Here is a 20,709-nt window from a genome sequence, read left to right as displayed (position 1 = left end):
TTCCAAAAAACTAGAATAGCAACCACTGATTGATGGCCCACTCCAAAGGCATTTTACAGACATCATCTCACCACAGCCCCACAAGAAAGGTGCTGTTAGCCCCTTTCACAGATGAGTAAACTGAGGCTGAGACTTGCTCAAGACCACACAGCTAGTCAGTGGCGAAGGAAGGAGTCCACCCACAGGTGCATCTGACCCCAAAAATGCATCCGAGCAGTACAGAGAATGACCTGGGAAGCTTTTATGTATTCCTTTTTATTTATGTATTGGTTTGTTTTGTTTTGTTTTTTGTTTTTTTCCCGAGATGGAGTCTTGCTCTGTCACCCAGACTGGAGGGCAGTGGCGTGATCTCAGCTCACCACAACCTCTGCCTCCTGGGTTCAAGTGATTCTCCTGCCTCAGCCTCTCAAGTAGTTGGGATTACAGGCATATACCACCACGCCCGGGTAATTGTGTATTTTTTTAGTAGAGACAGGGTTTCTCCATATTGATCAGGCTGGTCTCGAACTCCCAACCTCAGGTGATCCGCCTGCCTCAGGCTCCCAAAGTGCTGGGATATGGGCATGAGCCACCACACCTGGCTTTTTGTCTTGTATTTTTAGTAGAGTGGGGTTTCACCATGTTGGCCAGGCTGGTCTTAAACTCCTGCCCTCAAGTGATCCGCCCAACTCGGCCTCCCAAAGGGCTCGGATTACAGGCATGAGCCACCGCAGGCAGCCGGGTTTTTTTTTTGTTTGTTTGTTTATTTATTTATTTATTTATTTATTTATTTATTTATTTATTTATTTTTGAGACAGGATCATACTCTGTCACCCAGGCTGGGGTGCAGTGGAGTGATCATAGGTCACTGCAGCCTCCAACTCCTGGGCTTAAGTGATCCTCCAGCCTGAGCCTCCCAAAGTGCTGAGATTACAGGCATTACAGGCATGAGCCACCGTGCCCACCCCGAGAAGCTTTTATTTTTTAATGAGACCAAGACTCACTCTGTCACCCAGGCTGCAATGGAGTGGTGCAATCTCAGCTTACTGTAACCTCCGCCTTCCAAGTTCAAGTGACTTTCCTGCCTTAGCCTCCCGAGTATCTCGGACTACAGGCGCCTGCCACCATACCTGGCTAATCTTTGTATTTTTAGTAGAGATGGGGTTTTACCATGTTAGTGAGGCTGGTCTCGAACTCCTGGCCTCAAGTGATCCACCTGCCTCGGCCTCCCAAAGTGCTGGCATTATAGGCGTGAGCCACCATACCTGGCCCCGAGCAGCTTTTAGAAAGTGCAGATCCCCAGGCCCACCCCAAGCCTACTGAATGGCTACATCAAGGGTGGGGGCCAGGAAGCTGTATTTTTTCACAAGTCCTCCAGGTGAAGCTGATGCCACCAGCCTGGGGACTGGTCCTCATTACAGCACATGGCCTTCCTGAGAAATTACAGGACCCTGAGTAGTTGGCAATACAGGGCAGCCATTATTGCCGGCCCCCTCCACCTCAACTGTACAGCATCAGCTTCGTGACTGCGGGCCGACAGGGCTGAGAGCGGGGCAGGGACCTGCCGGAAGCACTCGGGGACTCTCACTGAATCACGTGCCTCCCCTTCAGGGAAAGGCTGTGCGTCACTCCCGAGGGACCCCAGACGGAGCAGGCCTCTGGGATCAAAGGGACCAACTTCGGAGGAAAGGGGAGGGAGACAAAGCAGAAGCAAAGGTCACAAGTCATCGAGGGTGTGTTGCTTCCTCTTGTGGTTCCTGTGTGGCCCCAAAATGTCCCTGTAAGGAAGCTGATCCAACAGCTACTGACGAGGACTGTCTCCATGCCCCCATCAGGGTGCTTGTCCTCCACACTCCAGCCCCTCTGCTCCCATACTCCAGAAAAATTGCCAGTAATTGAAATTCAAGTGGCAGCCTGGTTTGGCCACTAGAGATAGTGAATGAAGAAGCTGGCAGCGTCCACAGGCTGGCTTGCTAGCCAGAGGCAGTTGTGGCTGGGTCCCCCGTCCTTCCTCAGTTTCCTCCTTTGGGAATAAACCAGCAAGCCAGCCAGTAGCCATGTCTGGCAGCTGAGCCAGGGGTCAGCTCACTAATAAGGCCGAGGTCAGAGGCCAGGCCTCAAATAAGCTCCATTCCCTCGCCCAGCCTGTAAGGTCACAGACGGGCCCCCACCAATCCTGCCCCTTGGTCATAAAAGGAAGCAGCCAGAGTGTAGACAGATCAAAACAAATCCAACACCACTTGTGGAAACAGCCAATCAGGTGGATGGTGATGGATGGTGGCTCAGTAGCATCTTGGATATGAAGGACACCGCATCAGAAATGACCTCACAGCACCTAATCAGTTCCAGAAAAGGGCTTTGTTCTCCTGGAGGCAAGGTGGGAGATCAAAGCATTTCTTGCTAATCGTCACTTAGCGTTAATTACTTGTTAGGTAACCCGACCCAGATCAAATACCACTCCCTACCTGGCATCCTGAGGGCCTCAGTGAGCACCCGTGATCTTTCACCCCAACCTGCATCCAATGGGAGGAAGCTGCAACCTGGGAACCCAGAGACCCCGGGCGGCCCAGGCAGTCAGTCGTTTAGTTATTTCTTCCTTTCCTGTTAACTTTTTAACCCCACCAGCCAGGAAATGCATAAACATAGCAGGGGCCTCCCTCCCCCCTCTCCCTGCCACATGTCACTGGTTCCTCACCGTGCAGTGACAGAAACCTGCACATCTGGGGTCCAACGCCTTCCTTCTCCTAAGGAAGTGGCCCGAGGGTCACTGCTGCACCTCTCCAAGCTGTCTGCTTCCTCAACTGCACCAAGGCAATAACATCCTCCATCTCCCAGCCTCATGGGAGGGGTCAAGTCGAATAGACAAACTGCGTCTGGAAGCTGCTGCATATACTGGGGAGTGCCCAGGAGTTCCAGCTGGCCTGGGGGTCCTTTATTTTCAGGGCTCAGTGCTGGGCCCAGGGTATTCATTCCTCTTCTGCTTCATACCAGTTTGTGGCTCTGAAGTTATTTACTTCCTTATTTTTAAAATATTTATTTATGACTGGGGATGGTGGCTCACGCCTGTAATCCCAGCACTTTGGGAGGCCGAAGTGGGCACATCACCTAAGGTCAGGAGTGCGAGATCAGCCTGGCCAACATGATGAAATCCCATCTCTACTAAAAATGCAAATTTGCCGGGCGTGGTGGTGGGCGCCTGTAATCCCAGCTATTCGGGAGGCTGAGGCAAGAGAATCACTTGAACCCAGGAAGCGGAGGTTGCAGTGAGCCGAGATTGCGCCACTGCACGCCAGCCTGGGTGACAAGAGCAAGACTCCATCTCAAAGAAAAAAAAAAAAAAGTACACCTGAAGAAGATAATCAAAGAATTATGCAGAAGAGCACTGCTGGATAGAAACAACAAAAGAACGTACGGTAAGCCAGGCACTGTGGCTCACGCCTGTAATCACAACACTTTGGGAGACCGAGGCAGGCGGCTTGCTTGAGCTCAGGAGTTCAGCCTTGGCAACATGGCAAAACCCCCTCTCTACCAAAAATATAAAAAAGTAGCCAGGCGTGACGGCGCATGCCTGTGGTCCCAGCTACTCGGGAGGCTGAGGTGGGAGGATCGCTTGATCCAGGGAGGCAGAGGTTGCAGTGACCTATGATTGCACCACTGCATTCCAGCCTGGGCAACAGAGTTAAGACTCTAAACAAGGCCGGGTGCGGTGGCTCAAGCCCGTAATCCCAGCACTTTGGGAGGCCGAGACGGGCGGATCACGAGGTCAGGAGATCGAGACCATCCTGGCGGTGAAACCCCGTCTCTACTAAAAAATACAAAAAACTAGCTGGGCGAGGTGGCGGGCGTCTGTATTCCCAGCTACTCGGGAGGCTGAGGCAGGAGAATGGCGTGAACCCGGGAGGCGGAGCTTGCAGTGCGCTGAGATCCGGCCACTGCACTCCAGCTCGGGCGACAGAGCGAGACTCCGTCTCAAAAAAAAAAAAAAAAAAAGACTCTAAATAAGCTTTTCGAGGAAGACGCGGTTGTAGGACTTGCGGATCTTTGGTTCGCAGGCTCCTGCTCCTGACTCACCGCTGTTCGCTCTCTCCGAGGAACAAGTCGGTCAGGAAGCCGCGCAGCAGCCATGGCTTTTAAGGATACCGGAAAAACACCCGTGGAGCCGGAGGTGGCAATTCACCAAATTCGAATCACCCTAACGAGCCGCAACGTTAAATCCCTGGAAAAGGTATGTGCTGACTTGATCAGAAGCGCGAAGGAAAAGAACCTGAAAGTGAAAGGACCAGTTCGAATGCCTACCAAGACTTTGAGAATCACTACAAGAAAAACTCCTTGTGGTGAAGGTTCTAAGACATGGGATCGTTTCCAGATGAGAATCCACAAGCGACTCATTGACTTGCACAGTCCTTCTGAGATTGTTAAGCACATGACTTCCATCAGTATTGAGCCAGGAGTTGAGGTGGAAGTCACCATTGCAGATGCTTAAGTCAACTATTTTAATAAATTGATTACCAGTTAAAAAAAAAAAAAGACTCTAAATAAACGAATGAATGAATGAATGAAATAGAAGGTAAGCCACATAGGTACTTTTGAGTTTTTTTGTTGCCACATGTGAAAAGGTAAAAACAGTGAAATTAATCTGAATAATCCATTTTGTTTCAACAATATATCAAAAATATAGTCATTTCAATTAGAGTTGCCAGATTTAGCAAATAAAACTATAGTGCATCCCCAGGCTGATGTGCAGTGGTGCCATCTCAGCTCACTGCAACCTCCACCTCCCAGGTTCAAGCGATTCTCTTGCCTCAGCCTCCTGAGTAGCTGGGATTACAGGCACGTGTTACCATGCCCAGTTAATTTTTGTATTTTTAGTAGAGACGGGGTTTCACCACGTTGGCCAGGCTGGTCTGCAATTCCTGACCTCAGGTGATCTGCCCACCTTGGCGTCTCAAAGTGCTGGGATTACAGGTGAGAGCCACTGCACCAGGCCTATAATAAGTGTTTGAAACTGACCAGCCTGCCCAACATGGTGAAACCCTGTCTTTACTAAAAATACAAAAAATCAGTCGGGCATGGTGGCAGGTGCCTGTAATCCCAGCTACTTGGGAGACTGAGGCAGGAAAATCGTTTGAACCCGGGAGGCGGAGGTTGTGGTGAGGCGAGATCACGCCACTGCACTCCAGCCTGGGCGACAAGAGCAAAACTCCGTCTCAAAAAAAAAAAAAAAAAGAAAAAAAAGTGTTTGAATCTGTTATAGTATACTTTTTTTCTTTCCTTCTCTTTTTTTTTTTTTTTTGAGACAGGGTCTCATTCTATTGCCCAGACTGGAGTGCAGTGGTGTAATCACAGCTCACTGCAGCCTCAAGCTCCTGGGCTCAAGCGATCCTCCTGCTTAAGCTTCCCAAAGAGCTGGGACTACAGGCATGCACTATCATGCCTGGCTTTTTTTTTTTTTTTTTTTTTTTTGGTAGAGATGAGGTCTCCTTATGTTACCCAGGTTGATCTTGAACTCCTGGGTTCAGGTGATCCTCCCCGCTCAGCTTCTGGAGTAGCTGGAACAACAGGCATAAGCCACCATGTCTGGCTTCAGTGTTTTTTATAATAGCCAAAAAAAAAAAAAAATCAGAAATTAACAAAATACCTCTTGGGGCTACTGAAGTCACAAATATTTAGAGCGTGCTAACCTCAAGACAGCCCTTGTCTGAAGGGTTTTGCATGCCTTATGTCACTTAGTTCTGGCAACCACTGAAGAAAGTCTTGGTATAACCCATTTTTATAAACAAGGACAGTAAGGCTCAGGACAGTATGTAACTTGTCCAAGGAAGTGGTGAAGCTGCCTGGAGGCAGATGGATGGTAGAGAGATGACCTGATACATATGTATCCCACCTAGGACCGCCTTTGGAAGGGTGCTCACCAAAACTGTTTTCTCTGGATGGCGGACTTTGAGGTGAGCACTGGTTGAAAATTTGGCCTCTGCTGCCAAACCGACCGATCTTTGTGTACTTGGCTGTCCTAACGAGTGACTTGACCTTTTGAAGCCTCAGTTTCCTCATCTGTAAAATGAGTCACAACTGTCTACGCCACAGAGTTGCTGAAGCATAAATAAGATAAGGGCTGTGGAGGTCCAGACAACAGCCAACTGCTCCTACGAAGTCTTCAACAATACAGCCATTATTCCTCTTCTTCGTGACCTGGTCCTTTCCCGTTTGATTAGACATTTTTATTTCATTTCATTTATTTATTTATTTTTATTATTATTTTTGGATAGAGTCTCACTTTGTAGCCCAGACTGGAGTGCAGTGGTGCAATCTCTGATCACTGCAACCTCCACCTCCCAGGTTCAAGCGATTCTCCTGCCTCAGCCTCCCAAGTAGCTGGGACCACATGCGTGCACTACCATGCTTGCACTACCATGCTTGCATTTTTTTGTATTTTTAGTGGAGATGGGGTTGTGCCATGTTGGTCAGGCTGGTCTCGAACTCCTGACCTCAGGTGATCCACCCACCTCCACCTCCCAAAGTGCTGAGATTACGGGCGTGAGCCACCGCCCTCGACCGATTACACATTTGTATGTTGAGCATCAATCAGTTTTACACGCTGAGAAAAAGTTCCTTTCAAAAGAGGAAAAGACAGCCCATGAAGCAGCTAAAGGAAAAGGAAAAAGGAAGGGAAGAAGCAAGGGAGTGAGGGAAGGAGAGGCAGAAAATCCACCTAACCACAGGGAAAGGTGAGGCATGAGCGCCCCCCCAGTTTTCCAAGTGACCACCAGGCGGCACTGTTCGCAGTTCCCACAGCTAGGTAAAGCAGCCCCGTTTCAAAAACAAAAACAGAACAAATCACCAAAATCCTTCTTCGTCACTGGGGTGCCTTCATCTCAGGAGGCCCCAGAGCCACCGAAAAAGCCGCTGTTGTTCACCCTACAAGGAGGTGGGAAGGAAGTGGGAAGCGGCCGCCCACTGCAGGCAGGCTGCGTCTTACCTTTGGAGTCTTCTTTGGCCAAGTCACCACAGGGACCCCAGTGATGGCCAGACTAGGGTCATCGTCCGCGTGCTCCTTCAGGACGTTCTGTGGCCAAACAAAGCATCCATATTAGCCCAGGGGGAAGGGGAGGTCTCTGACAGGGGCTGAACAGCAGATATAGTCCAGCAAGGATCGCACTCCACAAAGTCAACGCCTGCCCATGACTCCACCACCACCCACACTCAGTAGAAACCAAGTCACTAGGGTCCCCTGGGGCCCACAAAACATACAATGTTCCCCTTCTGCCCTCTACAGATTTTTTTTAACAAAGCAAATCACACACCTCCCTGTGACTTCCACGTATGTATCACCCATGATCACAGTTATGATAGCTAGCGCTTGTCCAGAGTGTCAGTGACTCACACGCAAACTTTTTTTTTTCTTTTCTTTTTTTTGAGACAGAATCTTGCTGTCACCCAGGCTGGAGTGCAGTGGTACAATCATAGTTCACTACATCCTTGACCACCTGGCTCAAGTGATCCTCATGCCTCAGCCTCCTGAGTAGCTGAGACCACAGGCGCATGGCACCCTCCCTGGCTAAATTTTTTTTTTCTTTTGAGACAAAGTCTTATTCTGTCGCCCAGGCTGGAGTGCAATGGCGCAATATTGGCTCAAGCAACTTCTGCCTCCTGGGTTCAAGCGATTTCCCTGCCCCAGCCTCCTGAGTAGCTGTGAATGCAGGTGTGTGCCACCACACCGCACTAATTTTTGTATTTTTAGTAGAGATGGGATTTTGCCATGTTGGCCAGGTTGGTCTCCAACTCCTGACCTCAAGTAACCCACCTGCCTTGGCCTCCCAAAGTGCTGGGATTACAGGCGTGAGCCACTGCGCCCAGCCATAAGTTTTAAAAATTTTTTGTGGAGACAGGGTATATGCCATGTTGCCCAAACTTCTGGCCTCGAGGAATCCTCCTTCCTCAGCCTACCAAAATGCTGGGATTACAGGGGTAACCCACTGCACCTCATTTAATTCCTACCAAGTACTCTGGAAGGGCTGGGCAGTGGCACTACAGATCCTCTAATGTTCACAAATTTAACTACATACTCAGAGAAGCAAACAAAACCAACTGCCAGACCTTGATGCCTTCACAGAGCCATGACTCCATCCTTTAGTCAGCTTGCTACATGTACGCTAACCATGCTGTGTGACAATGTGTAAATGTTTTTTGCAACATGGGCCCTAAATACAAGAAGATGCTTGATCTGGTCTGACTGAGGATGGAGTCATGTGGCCAAATGGTGGCAGAAAAATGGGCTGCGTTGGACGGACTGGCAGGTTGCATGGCGATCTCCCACGAGGCGCACTGTGTTCACCCTCATGAGTAGTTCGAAGGTTCTTCAAAGGGAATTCTCACGCTACCAGACTTTGGCCTTGTGTGGCTGGACTTTAGAACCTCATCCAGGTATAAGAGGCTACCCAGGTGAATTATCTAACAGCCACCATAGGGGAGGTTACTGAGGCTCAGAAAGGCTCACAGGACTTTAGTGCTGCCCCAGACTATGAAGACAGACCCCCGGAACCCCACTCTCTGGCACCAGACTTTCTGCCCCATGACCACCCACACAGGATTTTCTCTAGCTACATCCACACATCCACAGCACCCCACCAAAAAAATGTGTTTAAATACACACGGACCTATCACTGGGCCATTCTGATCCTGGACCATGGATTGCTGAATTGTATAAAAACATTTTTTCAGGACATTTAAGAACAGAGTAAATCATACAAAAGCACTTAGCAGGAAGAGCAGAAGTGCTCAGGAGACAAACGAGGGTGAAGATTATTTGAACCCCTGGCTTCAATATGAACAAATGAACAAGGGTTCATATCCCAGCCGCGGGAACACAGAGCTTCCCCCAAGTCCCATAGTCAATGTCAATGATTTGTAAACACTATTTATAAAATGTCTTTATTCACTGCTGTATCCCCAAAGCCTCACATAATGACTAACCTAGAGTAAGTTTCCAATAAACAAAGTTTTTTTTGAGATAGAGTGTTACTCTGTCACCCAGGCTGGAGTGCAGTGGCACAATCTTGGTTCACTACAATCTCTGCCTCCCAGGTTCAAGGGAGTCTCCTGTCTCAGCCTCCCAAGTAGCTAGAATTACAGGCATGCACCACCACCCCTGGCTAATTTTTGTTAATTTTAGTAGAGACAGGTTTTCACCACGTTGGCCAGGCTGGTCCCAAACTCCTAGCCTCAAGTGATCCGCCCACCTCGGCCTCCCAAAGTGCTGGGATTACAGGCGTGAGCCACCGCACCTGGCCCCAGAGTGTTTATCAAATAAAGCCACAAATGCCAAAAGAGGGACAGTCTACAAAGTGCCTGAACAGATCTCCTCAAAACCGTCAAGGTCATCAAAACAAGTAAAGTCTAAGAAACTATGGCAGCTAAGAGAAGACTGATGAGACTAAATGTAATATTGTACCTTGGGTGGGATCCTAGAACAGAAAAAAAGACAAGTAATAACATGTCTAACTCTGAATACGGTCTTTAGTTCTAATGCATGTTATCAATATTGGTTTATTAATTGTCACAAACACACTATACTAATATAAGATGTTAATACCAGGGGAAGACTAGGCATGGGAGTATGTATGGGAATTCTCTGTACTATCTGCTGAATTTTGTAAATCTAAAACTACACTTAAAAATAGTCTATTAAAAATATATTTACATCCATTTTGAAGCAGGGTCTTGCTCTGTCGCCCAGGCTGGGCGACAACACAACTCAAGTGACCCTTCCACCTCAGCCTCCCAAGTAGCTGGGACTACAGGTGCCCACCACCATGTCCAGGTAATTTTTTGTAGAGATGGGATCTTGCCATGTGGCCTGGGTTGATCTCAAACTCTTGACCTCAAGCAGTCAGCCCACCTCAGCCTCCCAAAATGATGGGATTACAGGCATGAACCACTGTGCTCAGCCTCGCATTTTTGAAAAATAATAGGCCGGGCACGGTGGCTCACACCTGTAATCCCAGCACTTTGGGAGGCCAAGGTGGGTGGATCACGAGGTCAGAAGTTCAAGACCAGCCTGGCCAATATGGTGAAACCCCGTGTCTACTAAAATTACAGAAATTAGCCAGGAGTAGTGGCGGGTGCCTGTAATCCCAGCTACTCAGGAGGCTGAAGCAGAAGAATCGCTTGAACCCGGGAGGCAGAGGTTGCAATGAGCCGAGATCATGCCACTGCACTCCAACCTGGGCAATAGAGTGAGACTCTATCTCAAAAAATAAAATAAAATACAGAATGGAATGGAATGGAATAGAATAGGAGGGGGTACTAGGGCAAAGGATTCTCATTTCATTATTTCTTTTAATAATCCATATGAGGCCAGGTGCAGTGGCTCAAGCCTGTAATCCCAGCACTTTGGGAGGCCGACGCAGGCGGATCACCTGAGATCAGGAGTTTGAGACCAGCCTCACCAAGATGGAGAAACCCTGTCTCTACTAAAAGTACAAAATCAGCCTGGCGTGGTGGCACATGCCTGTAATCCCAGCTACTTGGAAGGCTGAGGCATAAGAATCGCTTGAACCCGGGAGGTGGAGGTTGTGGTGAGCTGAGATCATGCCTTTGCATTCCAGACTGGGCAACAAAGCAAGACTCCGTCTCAAAAAAAATAAAAATGAAAATAAAAAATAATCCATAGGAATTTTGCACCCTCTTCCACAAGCATCAGTGCTGATTTTTTCTAATAATAATGTTTCCAGCCAGGTGCAGTGGCTCAGGCCTGTAATCTCAGCACTTCGGGAGGCCAAGGCAGGTGGATCACTTGAGGCCAGGAGTTAGACCAGCCTGAGCAACACGGAGACACCCCATCACTATTAAAACTACAAAAATTAGCTAGATGTGGTGGTGTGTGCCTGTGGTCCCAGCTACCTGGGAGGCTGAGGCAGGAGGATCACTTGAATCCAAGAGGCGGAGGTCGTAGTGGGCCGAGACCGTGCCACTGCACTCCAATCTGAGAAACAGAGTGAGACTTTGTCTCAAAATAAATAAATAAATGTTTTCCTCTCTCTAAAAAATCAGTAAGAACAAACAAGCTTTCCAGAAATATGCTCCAGGTTGAGCCAGAGACTTCCCATTTCCCCTTGCATGTGGGTCCCAAATGGCTGGGGGAGAAGACCGTCATTTCCACAGGGCATTTCAGCCACTTACTCCAATCCCAAACTTTAGGATTGGGTAACAAATTCAAGATGTAACCAGACTGGGACAATAGGGAATGGTGAGGTCTGTGACAAACTAGAGAACACATGGCCCATTTAAAAAGGGGGAATGCTACCCATCTCCAGCTTACCTCCTATGGGCATGAAAGGCCCACTAGATCTTTACTTTTTCAGAAGATATCAAAGATGCAGAGTTTTATTTGAAATCTCTGCATTTTTAAATGTTAGCAACTAACTAAAACTTAAAAAAAAAACCCACTGTGAGTGACACATCCGTGTGCTGGTTTGGCCCATGGACCACCAACTCGCAAACATGGCTCTGCATATGACTGAAAGTAATGCCCACCCCCCTTTGTTTTGAGTTTCCTTCTTAAATGTCTTACCATTTCTTGTCACCTCAATATCAGATTGGATTCTAACTCACAAGCCCTGAGGTAGAGGCCTCTTTAGAGAGAGATTAGTTATAAAAAGTTATTACTGCAGTTCTAAGTACTAGACATAATTAATAAATTAATAACAATAAATAATATATTTTAAAGACTCTGTTTCAAAAAAACAGAGAGTTGCCCAGGCTTGAGTGCTGCAGCGTGATCACAGCTCACCACAGCCTCGAACTCCTGGGCTCGAGCAATTCTCCCACCTCAGCCTCCCAAGTAGCTGGGACAAGAAAGCACCACCATGCCCAACTAATTTTTTAATTTTTTAGTAGAGATAGGTTCTTGCTATGTTGCCCAGGCTGGTCTCAAATTCCTGCGGTCAGCTGATCCTCTGGACTCCTAAAGTGCTGCGATTACAGGTGTGTGAGCCACCACACCCAGTCGATAATTTTTTTTTTTTGAGACAGAGTCTTGCTCTGTTGCCCGGGCTAGAGTGCAGTGGCGTGATCTTGGCTCACTGCAACCTCTGCCTCCCCAGTTCCACCGATTCCCTGCCTCAGCCTCCTGGGAAGCTGGGATTACAGGCACACACCACCATGCCCAGCTAATTTTTGTTGGGTTTTTTTTTTTTTTTTTTTTTTTCCAGTAGAGACAGGTTTCACCATGTTGGCCAGGCTGGTCTTGAACTCCTGACCTCAGGCGATCCACCTACCTCGGCCTCCCAAAGTGCTGGGATTACACTCGTGAGCCACTGTGCCCTGCCAATACTTTTTAAAATTACAATTCTTATTTGTAAGCCTGGGCAACATAGCAAGACCCCATCTCTACAAAAAAACTTTAAAACGTAGCTGGGCATGGTAGTATGTACCTGTAGTCCTAGCTTCTTGGGGAGATTGAGGTGGGAGGATTGCTTGAGCCCAGGAGTTTGAGGCTGCAGTGAGCTATGATCACACAACTACACTCCAACCTGGAAGAAAGAGGGAGATTCCGTCTCTAAATAATAATAATGGCCACGTGCGGTGCCTCACGCCTGTAATCCCAGCACTTTGAGAGGTCAAGGTGGGCAAATCACCTGAGGTCAGGAGTTCGAGACCAGCCTGGCCAACATGATGAAACCCCGTCTCTATTAAAAGTACAAAAAAATTAGCCAGGCGTGGTAGCACATGTCTGTGGTCTCAGCTGCTCGGGAGACTGAGGCAGGAGAATCACTTGAACCCAGGAGGCAGAAGTTACAATGAGCCAAGATCGCACCACTGCACTCTGGCCTGGGTGACAGAATGAGACTCCAACTCAAAAAAACAATAATTAATTACTTAATAATAATTAAAAATAAAAAGAATTTTCCCCAAGTGCCCTGAGCCCAGGATCTCACACTCATACCTCCCGTTTCCCTCTGTGTGTGGACCCCTGCGGCCACCAGGGGGCGCCCTGGGCTCTGTCCCTCAGGGAAGAATTTTCATTTTGTGTATGACAGGCTGCGGGAAAAGAAGATTATTCTAATTGGAGATTTCATCTCTGAGAAATAGGTTGTGCTGGAGGGAATCATGTCACTGGCTTCCCTAGGCCCTGCTTGAATTTATACACTCCCTGGGGCTCTCGGAAGCACAGATACAAGGAAGGCTGGGTGCCCTCACCAGCTCAGACCCCTAAGGGTTACACCCTACACGCCGCTCCCCTCCGAAAGTCCAGGGCAGGCTTTGGAAGAGAAAGATCAAGCCGGCCGGACGCGGTGGCTCAAGCCTGTAATCCCAGCACTTTGAGAGGCCGAGACGGGCGGATCACGAGGTCAGGAGATCGAGACCATCCTGACTAACCGGTGAAACCCCGTCTCTACTAAAAAAAAACACACACACACAAAAAAAACTAGCCGGGCGAGGTGGCGGGCGCCTGCAGTCCCAGCTACTCGGGAGGCTGAGGCAGGAGAATGGCGGGAACCCGGGAGGCGGAGCTCGCAGTGAGCCGAGATCCGGCCACTGCACTCCAGCCTGGGCGACAGAGCAAGACGACTCCGTCTCAAAAAAAAAAAAAAAAAAGAAAAGAAAAAGAAACATCAAGCCTTGGGGCCCCTTTCTGCTGGAAACTGCCCCATACTGGACCTCACGAGATAACCACAGATAAGGGATGGCTGGGCCTGGGCGGCCCCTTATGCCAACTTGTCTCAAAGAGTTTAATTAGTTAACAACGGATTCGGGTCCCACTGCTCCCTAGGCTGGGGCTTTAATAATCACAAACTCCCTCCATGCCGTGACTAAAAATAGCCCACTGTGAAATTAAGGCAGGCATTAGGGAAGAATCGCCATCCAACGGCCGACAAGGGAGGTGCGGCTTGGGGAACTCCTGCTCTGGGGAACCAGCATCCTCGGGGTGACCCCTTCTACGGGGAAAGAGACCCGCCAGGCGCCAATGTACCTGGGGTCTCTTAAGTACCCTCCCTCCATCTCAGCCCAACCGTCTGTGAAAACCCAGCTGAAGTAGCTTGAATTGTGTCCCAAAAAATATGTGTTCAGGTCGGGCACCGTGGCTCCCACCTGTAATCCCAGCACTTTGGAAGGCCGAGGAGGGCGGATCACTTGAGGCCAGGAGTTCGAGACCAGCCTGGCCAACATGGTGAGAGTTTGTCTCTACTGAAAATACGAAAGTTAGCCAGGCATGGTGGCACATGCCCGTAGTCCCAGCTACTCAGGAGGATGAGGCCGGAGAATTGCTTGAACCCAGGAAACAGGGGTTGTGGTGAGGCGATATCACACCATTGAACTCCAGCCTGGGCAACAGCAAGATTCCGTCTCAAAAAAAAATTTTTTTTTCAAGGTGAAATAATCCTGAATTTAGGGTAGACCCTAAATCCAATGTCTAGTGTCTTTATGATAAGAGAGATCTGGACAGAGACACAAAGAAGAAATCCACAAGAAAATGAAGGCAGAGACTGGAGTGATGCAGCCACAGCCAGGGAACACCAGAAGCTGCCAGAAACTGGAGGAGGCCCGGAAGGATTCTCTTCTAGAGACTTTGGAGCAAGCACAGCCCTGCTGACTCTTTTAGTTCTGACTTCTGACCCCCAGGACTATTAAATAACATACTGGGTTTTTTATTTTATTTATTTATTTATTTATTGGAGACAGAGTCTTGCTCTGTCGCCCAGGCTGGAGTGCAGTGGCACGAACTCAGCTCACTGCAACCTCCGCCTCCCAGGTTCAAGTGATTCTCCTGTCTCAGCCTCCAGAGTAACTGGGATAACAGGTGCGCACCACCACGCCTACCTAATTTTTTTATATTTTTAGTAGAGACGGGGTTTCACCATGTTGACCAGGCTGGTCTTGAACTTCTGACCTCCTGATCCGCCCACACTGGCCTCCCAAAGTGCTGAGATTATAGGCGTGAGCCACCGTGCCTAGCCAAGAGTGTGATGATTTTTAAAAGCCAACCACGCTGGTCATCTGGGCTTTTCACCTCACTGTTCACAAGTCAGTAAGACCCAGGAGAGGCCGCGTCAACAAGCAGATGCGTTCCAGGTGGGAACTGACAACCCCAAGAGAAAAAAGCTGTGAACACCTTCCACAGTCATGGGTTTCACAGGCTGGCACATTTGACCCTGCACCAGCCTGTTTTCATTCTATGATGTCTGAAATTTTTGGCTCTAGTTTGCTGAGTTATTAAAGGCCCTGTGCTAAAGGTGTCACCTCACTGAGTCCTCATGACCACGACGCTGTATTCCAAGTACTGCATTCCCCAAGAGCATTCAGCTTGGTTAACAGATGGCACAGGGATTTCGGTCTGATGCAGAACTTTTGGTCTTCAAAGAACACCTGGCCACACAGTGGTTCACACCTGTAATCCCAGCACTTTGGGAGGCCGAGAAAGGCAGATCGCTTGAGGCCAGGAGTTCAAGACTAGCCTGGCCAACATGGCGAAACCCTGCCTCTACTAAAATACAAGAATTAGCTGGGCGTGGTGGCGCATGCCTGTAATCCCAGCTACTTGGGAGTCTGAGGCAGGAGAATCACTTGAACCTGGGAGGTGAAGGTTGCAGTGAGCTGAGACAGGGTCTCACTCTGTCACCAGGGCTGGAGTGTGATCACAGCTCACTGCAGCCTCAAACTCCTAGGCTCAGTAAATCCTCCTGCATCAGACTTTCAAGTAGCTGGGGCCACAGGCGCATGCCACTACACCTGGCTAATTTTTTGTTCCTTTTGTTTTGTTTTGTTTTTGTAGAGTCGGGGTCTCACTATGTTGCCCAGGGTGGCCTCAAACTCCTGAGCTCCAGCCACCCTCCCACTTTGGCCTCCCAAAGGGCTGGGACTACAGATGTGAGTCACTGTGCCGAGCCTAAGCAGCAATCTTTAACTTGGAGGGGGTATGAGGGGGCTGCTGAGAGGTGAGAAGGGGGAAGGAAAGAGAAAGGGCAGGGGAAGTGTGGGTAGCTGGCCAAAGCCAGTCTGACTCACCTTTGGCTGCAACCTATGTTCATGGCTTCATTGTTCCTTAAAGTAATTCAATGACATAGGTCTCCGCTGTTATGCCCTTATCACAGTGAGGACACTGCAGTTTCACTGAAGGGTAAGCGTTTCAGAATGGCCAAAGAATCACAGAATCTGGTCCCCAGGAGGACAAAGCACATCCTCATTTTACATACAGGTAAACAGAAAAGTGGACTGGCTTGCCCGAGGCCACACAGCAAGTAGCTCAGAGCAGAAACCAAACTTGAACTCCAGGGTCTCCTGCGTCCTGAGTTCTTGTCCTTCCCATCTCATACAGGCCAGTATCTTGGCACCTCCATCACAGTAAGTGACTATATTTATTTCTCATTTGTCGCAGCTCACTGTAGCCTCCACCTCCTGGGCTCAAATGATCCTCCTGCCTCAGCCCTCTAAGACTATACAGTCTCCCAGGTAGAGGTGCACGCCACTATACCTGGCTAATTTTTTATTTTTTTATAGAGATAGGATCTTGTTATGTTGCCAAAGTCGGTCTCAAACTCCTGAGCTCAACCAATCCTCCTGCCTCAGTCTCCCAAAGTGCTGGCATTATAGGCATAAGCAACATAGCAAGATGTAGTCTCTACAAATAATTAAAAAATTAGCTGGGAGTAGTGGCATATGCCTGTAGTCCCAGCTACTTAGGAGGCTGAGATGGGAGGATTGCTTGAGCCTCGGGGGTTGAAGCTGCAGTAAGCTATGACTGTGCCACTGTACTCCAGGCTCGGTGACAGAACAAGACCCTGTCTCAAAAAAATAAAAAAACAAACAAACAAACCCGATTTTGAACCCAGTACTGACTTTCAGGTTGGGAGTGCTGCCACAGAGGTGGCCACCTGTTCTCCCCAGCTGTACGCTCCGTTTCCTTGTTCTCGCTTTTCTGTTGTTGGGGGATTCTTTTGCTTTGGCCAAGAAATAAAAAACACCCTCATCTCAAAAACAAACCAAAACCTACATTACAATGAAATATCTAGAATAAGTAAATCCACAGGACAGAAAGCAGATTCGCAGTGAAGAGGGTATGGGACGTGGCAGCTCTTAGGTACGGGATTGTCTGCAGTGATAAAAAGGTTCTGGAATAAGATAGTGGTAGTGGTTGCACACGATTGAGAATTGTTGGCCGGGCACAGTGGCTCATGCCTGCAATCCCAGCACTTCGGGAGGCCAAGCCAAGATGATTACCTGAGGCCAAGAGTTGAAGACCAGCGTGGCCAATATAATGAAACCCCATCTCTACTAAAAATATAAAAATTAGCCAGGTGTGATGGCACATGCCTGTAATTCCAGCTACTCGGGAGGCTGAGGCATGAGAATCATTTGAATCCAGGAGGCAGAGGTTGCAGTAAGCTGAGATCATACCACTGCACTCCAGCCTGGGCAACAGAGTGAGGCTGTGTCTCAAAAAAGAAAAACAAAACAAAACAAACAAAAAAAAAACAGCCAAAATTGTGACTGTACCTAAGGCCACTGATTTGGACACTTTAACATGGTTAAAATGGTAAGTTTTGCAATGTGTGTCTTACCACAATTTAAAACATACGTCACACAAGGCTGTCCAACCACCTGAGCCCAGGGGTTCAAGATGAGACTGGACAACACAGTGAGACCTCCGTCTCTACAAAAAATATAAAAATTAGCCAGACGTGGTCATGCACACCTATAGTCCCAGATACAGGAGAGGCTGAGGTGGGAGGACCATCTAAGCCCAGGAGGTCGAGGCTGCAATGAGCTGTGATCATGCCACTGCACTCTAGCTTTGGTGACAGAGTAAGACTGTCTCAAAATGTAAAAACAACAAAATCACACAAATGAAAGAACAACTGGTTTTTAGTATAAGCCAAAGCCTAGCCGTCTAGGGACGGAGTTGAACTGGGAGCTGACTCCAATCACAAGGGCACTAGTCACCCTGAGCCACCACAAGCAGCAGCCTCTGAGGTCCCAGGAGAGAGTCCCTCTTCCTGGAACACAAGCCAAAGATCCTAGCAGGTCAGTCATCAAGCAGAAACCACCACAGCCCAGAAACATGAATCCCTCAATGGCAGTGGGGGAGCTGGGCATCAGCTTTGAATTGTCTCAGACCCATATTCCTGAGCTGTTTTTTATTTCTTGGCCAAAGCAAAAGAATCCCCCAACAACAGAAAAGCGAGAACAAGGAAACGGAGCGTACAGCTGGGGAGAACAGGTGGCCACCTCTGTGGCAGCACTCCCAACCTGAAAGTCAGTACTGGGTTCATAATCGGGTTTGTTTGTTTGTTTTTTTATTTTTTTGAGACATGGTCTTGTTCTGTCTCCCAGGCTGGAGTGCAGTGGCACACTCGGCTCACTGCAGCCTGGAACTCCTGGGCTCAAGTGATCCTCCTGCCTCAGGCGTGCACCACCACACCTGGCTAACTTTTGTTTTTGTACAGATGGGGTCTCACTATGTTGCCCAGACTGGTCTCAAAGTCCTGGGCTCATGTGATCGGCCTTCTAAAATGTTAAGATTACAGGTATAAGCCACTGCACTAGGCCTCAAAATCTTTTCTGGGTCTCCAGGGAGAGTGAAGGGCTGATGCCTGTCAAACCAATCAGAAACTCTCCTGCTCTGGATGAGGTGACAGCACCCACGGCCCCCGGCAAGCACCTGACCACACAACATTTAGAGACACTAGCAGCGGCCCCAGTGTTCACGGGACCCTCAGGAGGCCTGCCCACCTAATTAACAAGCTCTTCAGCCTGAAAACAGCCTCATTAGACAAGGCTCAACTAAACATCTCTAAAGACAGGTAAGTTCAATAAACGAGCTAAGTGACTAGGTTATATGAAAAAGACAGCCTGGGCAACATGGGAGACCCCATCTCTACAAAAATTACAGAACAATTAGCCAGGTATGGTAGCATGCCTATGGCCCCAGCTACTCAGGAGGCAGGGGTAGGACAATCCCTTGAACCCAGGAGGCAGAGGTTGCAGTGAACCGAGATCACGTCACTGCACTTCAGCCTGGGCGACAGAGCAAGACTCTGTCTCAAAAAAAAGAAAAAAAAAGAAAAACTAGTGACACTCAGGGAGGCAGAGGGGAGTTCAGTGGTAGGGACTGGAGCATATGGGGTCTGCTGCTAATTACTTCCTGCTGATTGTAGCTGTTCAGGAACATGAGCCAGGAGACCTAGGATATTTCATTTTTATTTATTTCTTTAGAGACAGAGTCTCACTGTGTTGCCCAGGCTGGAGTGCAGTGGTGCAATCTCGGCTCACTGCAACCCCTGCCTCCTAGGTTCAAGTGATTCTCCCACCCCAGCCTCCCTAGTATCTGGGATTACAGGTGTGTGCCACCACACCCCAGCTAATTTTTGTATTTTTTTGGTAGAGACAGGGTTTCACCATGTTGGCCAGGCTGGTCTCAAACTCCTGACCTCAACTGATCCGCCCACCTTGGCCTGCCAAAGTGCTGCAATTACAGGCGTGAGCCACCATGCCTGGCCAAGCCAGGATATTTTATAAGAGGCTCCAGATTTGTTTAACGTTGGGAACTAATTACAAAAATCCATTTAATCCTGTGCAGGCCAGATGCAATGCCCGGAGGCTGGGTTTGCCCAGGGGCTGCAGATTTGCAGCTTTCATCCCAGGTTGCATGATTTGTAAATAAAACCCACACAATCACCTCAATATCTTCTCCCTAAATTTGGGATTGCCTCTTGAGAAGAAGAAAATCACTTTTTCTACAGCCACCAAGAGTGGCGCGTAGACTCTCCCACTGAACAGCAACCAGACCCTAGAGTAAGTTACTTAACCTCTCTGTACCTCAATTTACTTATCTGTAAAATAGGGATAGTCAAAGTACTACAAGGCTGGGCACGGTGGCTCACGCCTATAATCCCAACACTTTGGGAGGCTGAGGAGGGGGCAGATCATGAGGTCAGGAGTTCAAGACCAGCCTGGCCAACATGGTGAAACCCCGTCTCTACTAAAAATATAAAAATTAGCCAGGCATGGTGGCAGGCACCTGTAATCCCAGCTACTCGAGAGGCTGAGGCAGGAGAATCGCTTGAACCCGGGAGGCAGAGGTTGCAGTGAGCAGAGATTGCGCCACTGCACTCCAGCTTGGGCAACAGAGCAAGACTCCGTCTCAAAAAAAAAGTACTCCAAAGGGTTGATGGAAGGTTTCAATGTGTTTGTACTAGAAAAACACCCCCAACAGCACCAAGTCATTGAGATGCCTCATTTCATATTATCACGAGCTGCCAGTGATTCCCCTGTGAGGAAGGACGACGTCTGGGCTGCTTGCATTTTTTCTAACCCCTACCTCAGGCCTCCTCTACATCATCAAAGGGTCTAGGGTAAGTCCAGCCTCAGGCCAATCAGGTAGGTAGAGGCGAGGGATAGGAGGAGTCAAGTTTCATCCCTAGGACGACATCTGTTCCCAGAACCAGCAACACCACACAGAAATAGATCAGAGAGACAAAGATGCTTTTAAAGGCAAAAATAGGCTAGGCCAGGCACAGTGGCTCATGCCTGTAATCCCAGCACCTTCGGAAGCTGAAGTGGGAGGATCACTTGAGCCCAGTAGTTTGAGACCAGCCTGGGCAATGTGGTGAGACCCCATCTCTACAAAAAAATAAAAAATTAGCTGACCATGGTGGCATGCACCTGTAGTCCCAGCTACTTAGGAGGCTGAGGCAGGAGGATCACTTGAGCCTCAGAGGTTGAGGCTGCAGC

The 20,709-nt window shown here is 48.7% G+C and overlaps 1 protein-coding gene and 1 pseudogene across 12 annotated transcripts in view; one reads left to right on the top strand and one right to left on the bottom strand.

Moving 5' to 3' along the window:
* KDM2B (lysine demethylase 2B) overlaps nucleotides 1-20,709 on the bottom strand; it is a 159,031-nt gene that overhangs the window by 60,927 nt on the left and 77,395 nt on the right. For all 11 annotated transcript variants that reach the window (XM_030939005.1, XM_030938999.1, XM_030938998.1 and 8 more), the window contains one exon: nucleotides 6,956-7,042. In XM_030939005.1, the coding sequence (XP_030794865.1) occupies nucleotides 6,956-7,042 (87 nt within the window). The remainder of the gene's footprint in view (nucleotides 1-6,955; nucleotides 7,043-20,709) is intronic.
* LOC115899966 lies at nucleotides 4,003-4,500 on the top strand (annotated as a pseudogene). The gene has a single exon (XR_004059591.1). The product of XR_004059591.1 is annotated as a 40S ribosomal protein S20 pseudogene (transcript).

Source organism: Rhinopithecus roxellana, chromosome 10, assembly GCF_007565055.1.
Source record: "Rhinopithecus roxellana isolate Shanxi Qingling chromosome 10, ASM756505v1, whole genome shotgun sequence".
Lineage (NCBI taxonomy): Eukaryota > Metazoa > Chordata > Mammalia > Primates > Cercopithecidae > Rhinopithecus > Rhinopithecus roxellana.
Note: the sequence above shows the minus strand (reverse complement) of the source record. Positions and strands in the feature narration are given on the sequence as shown.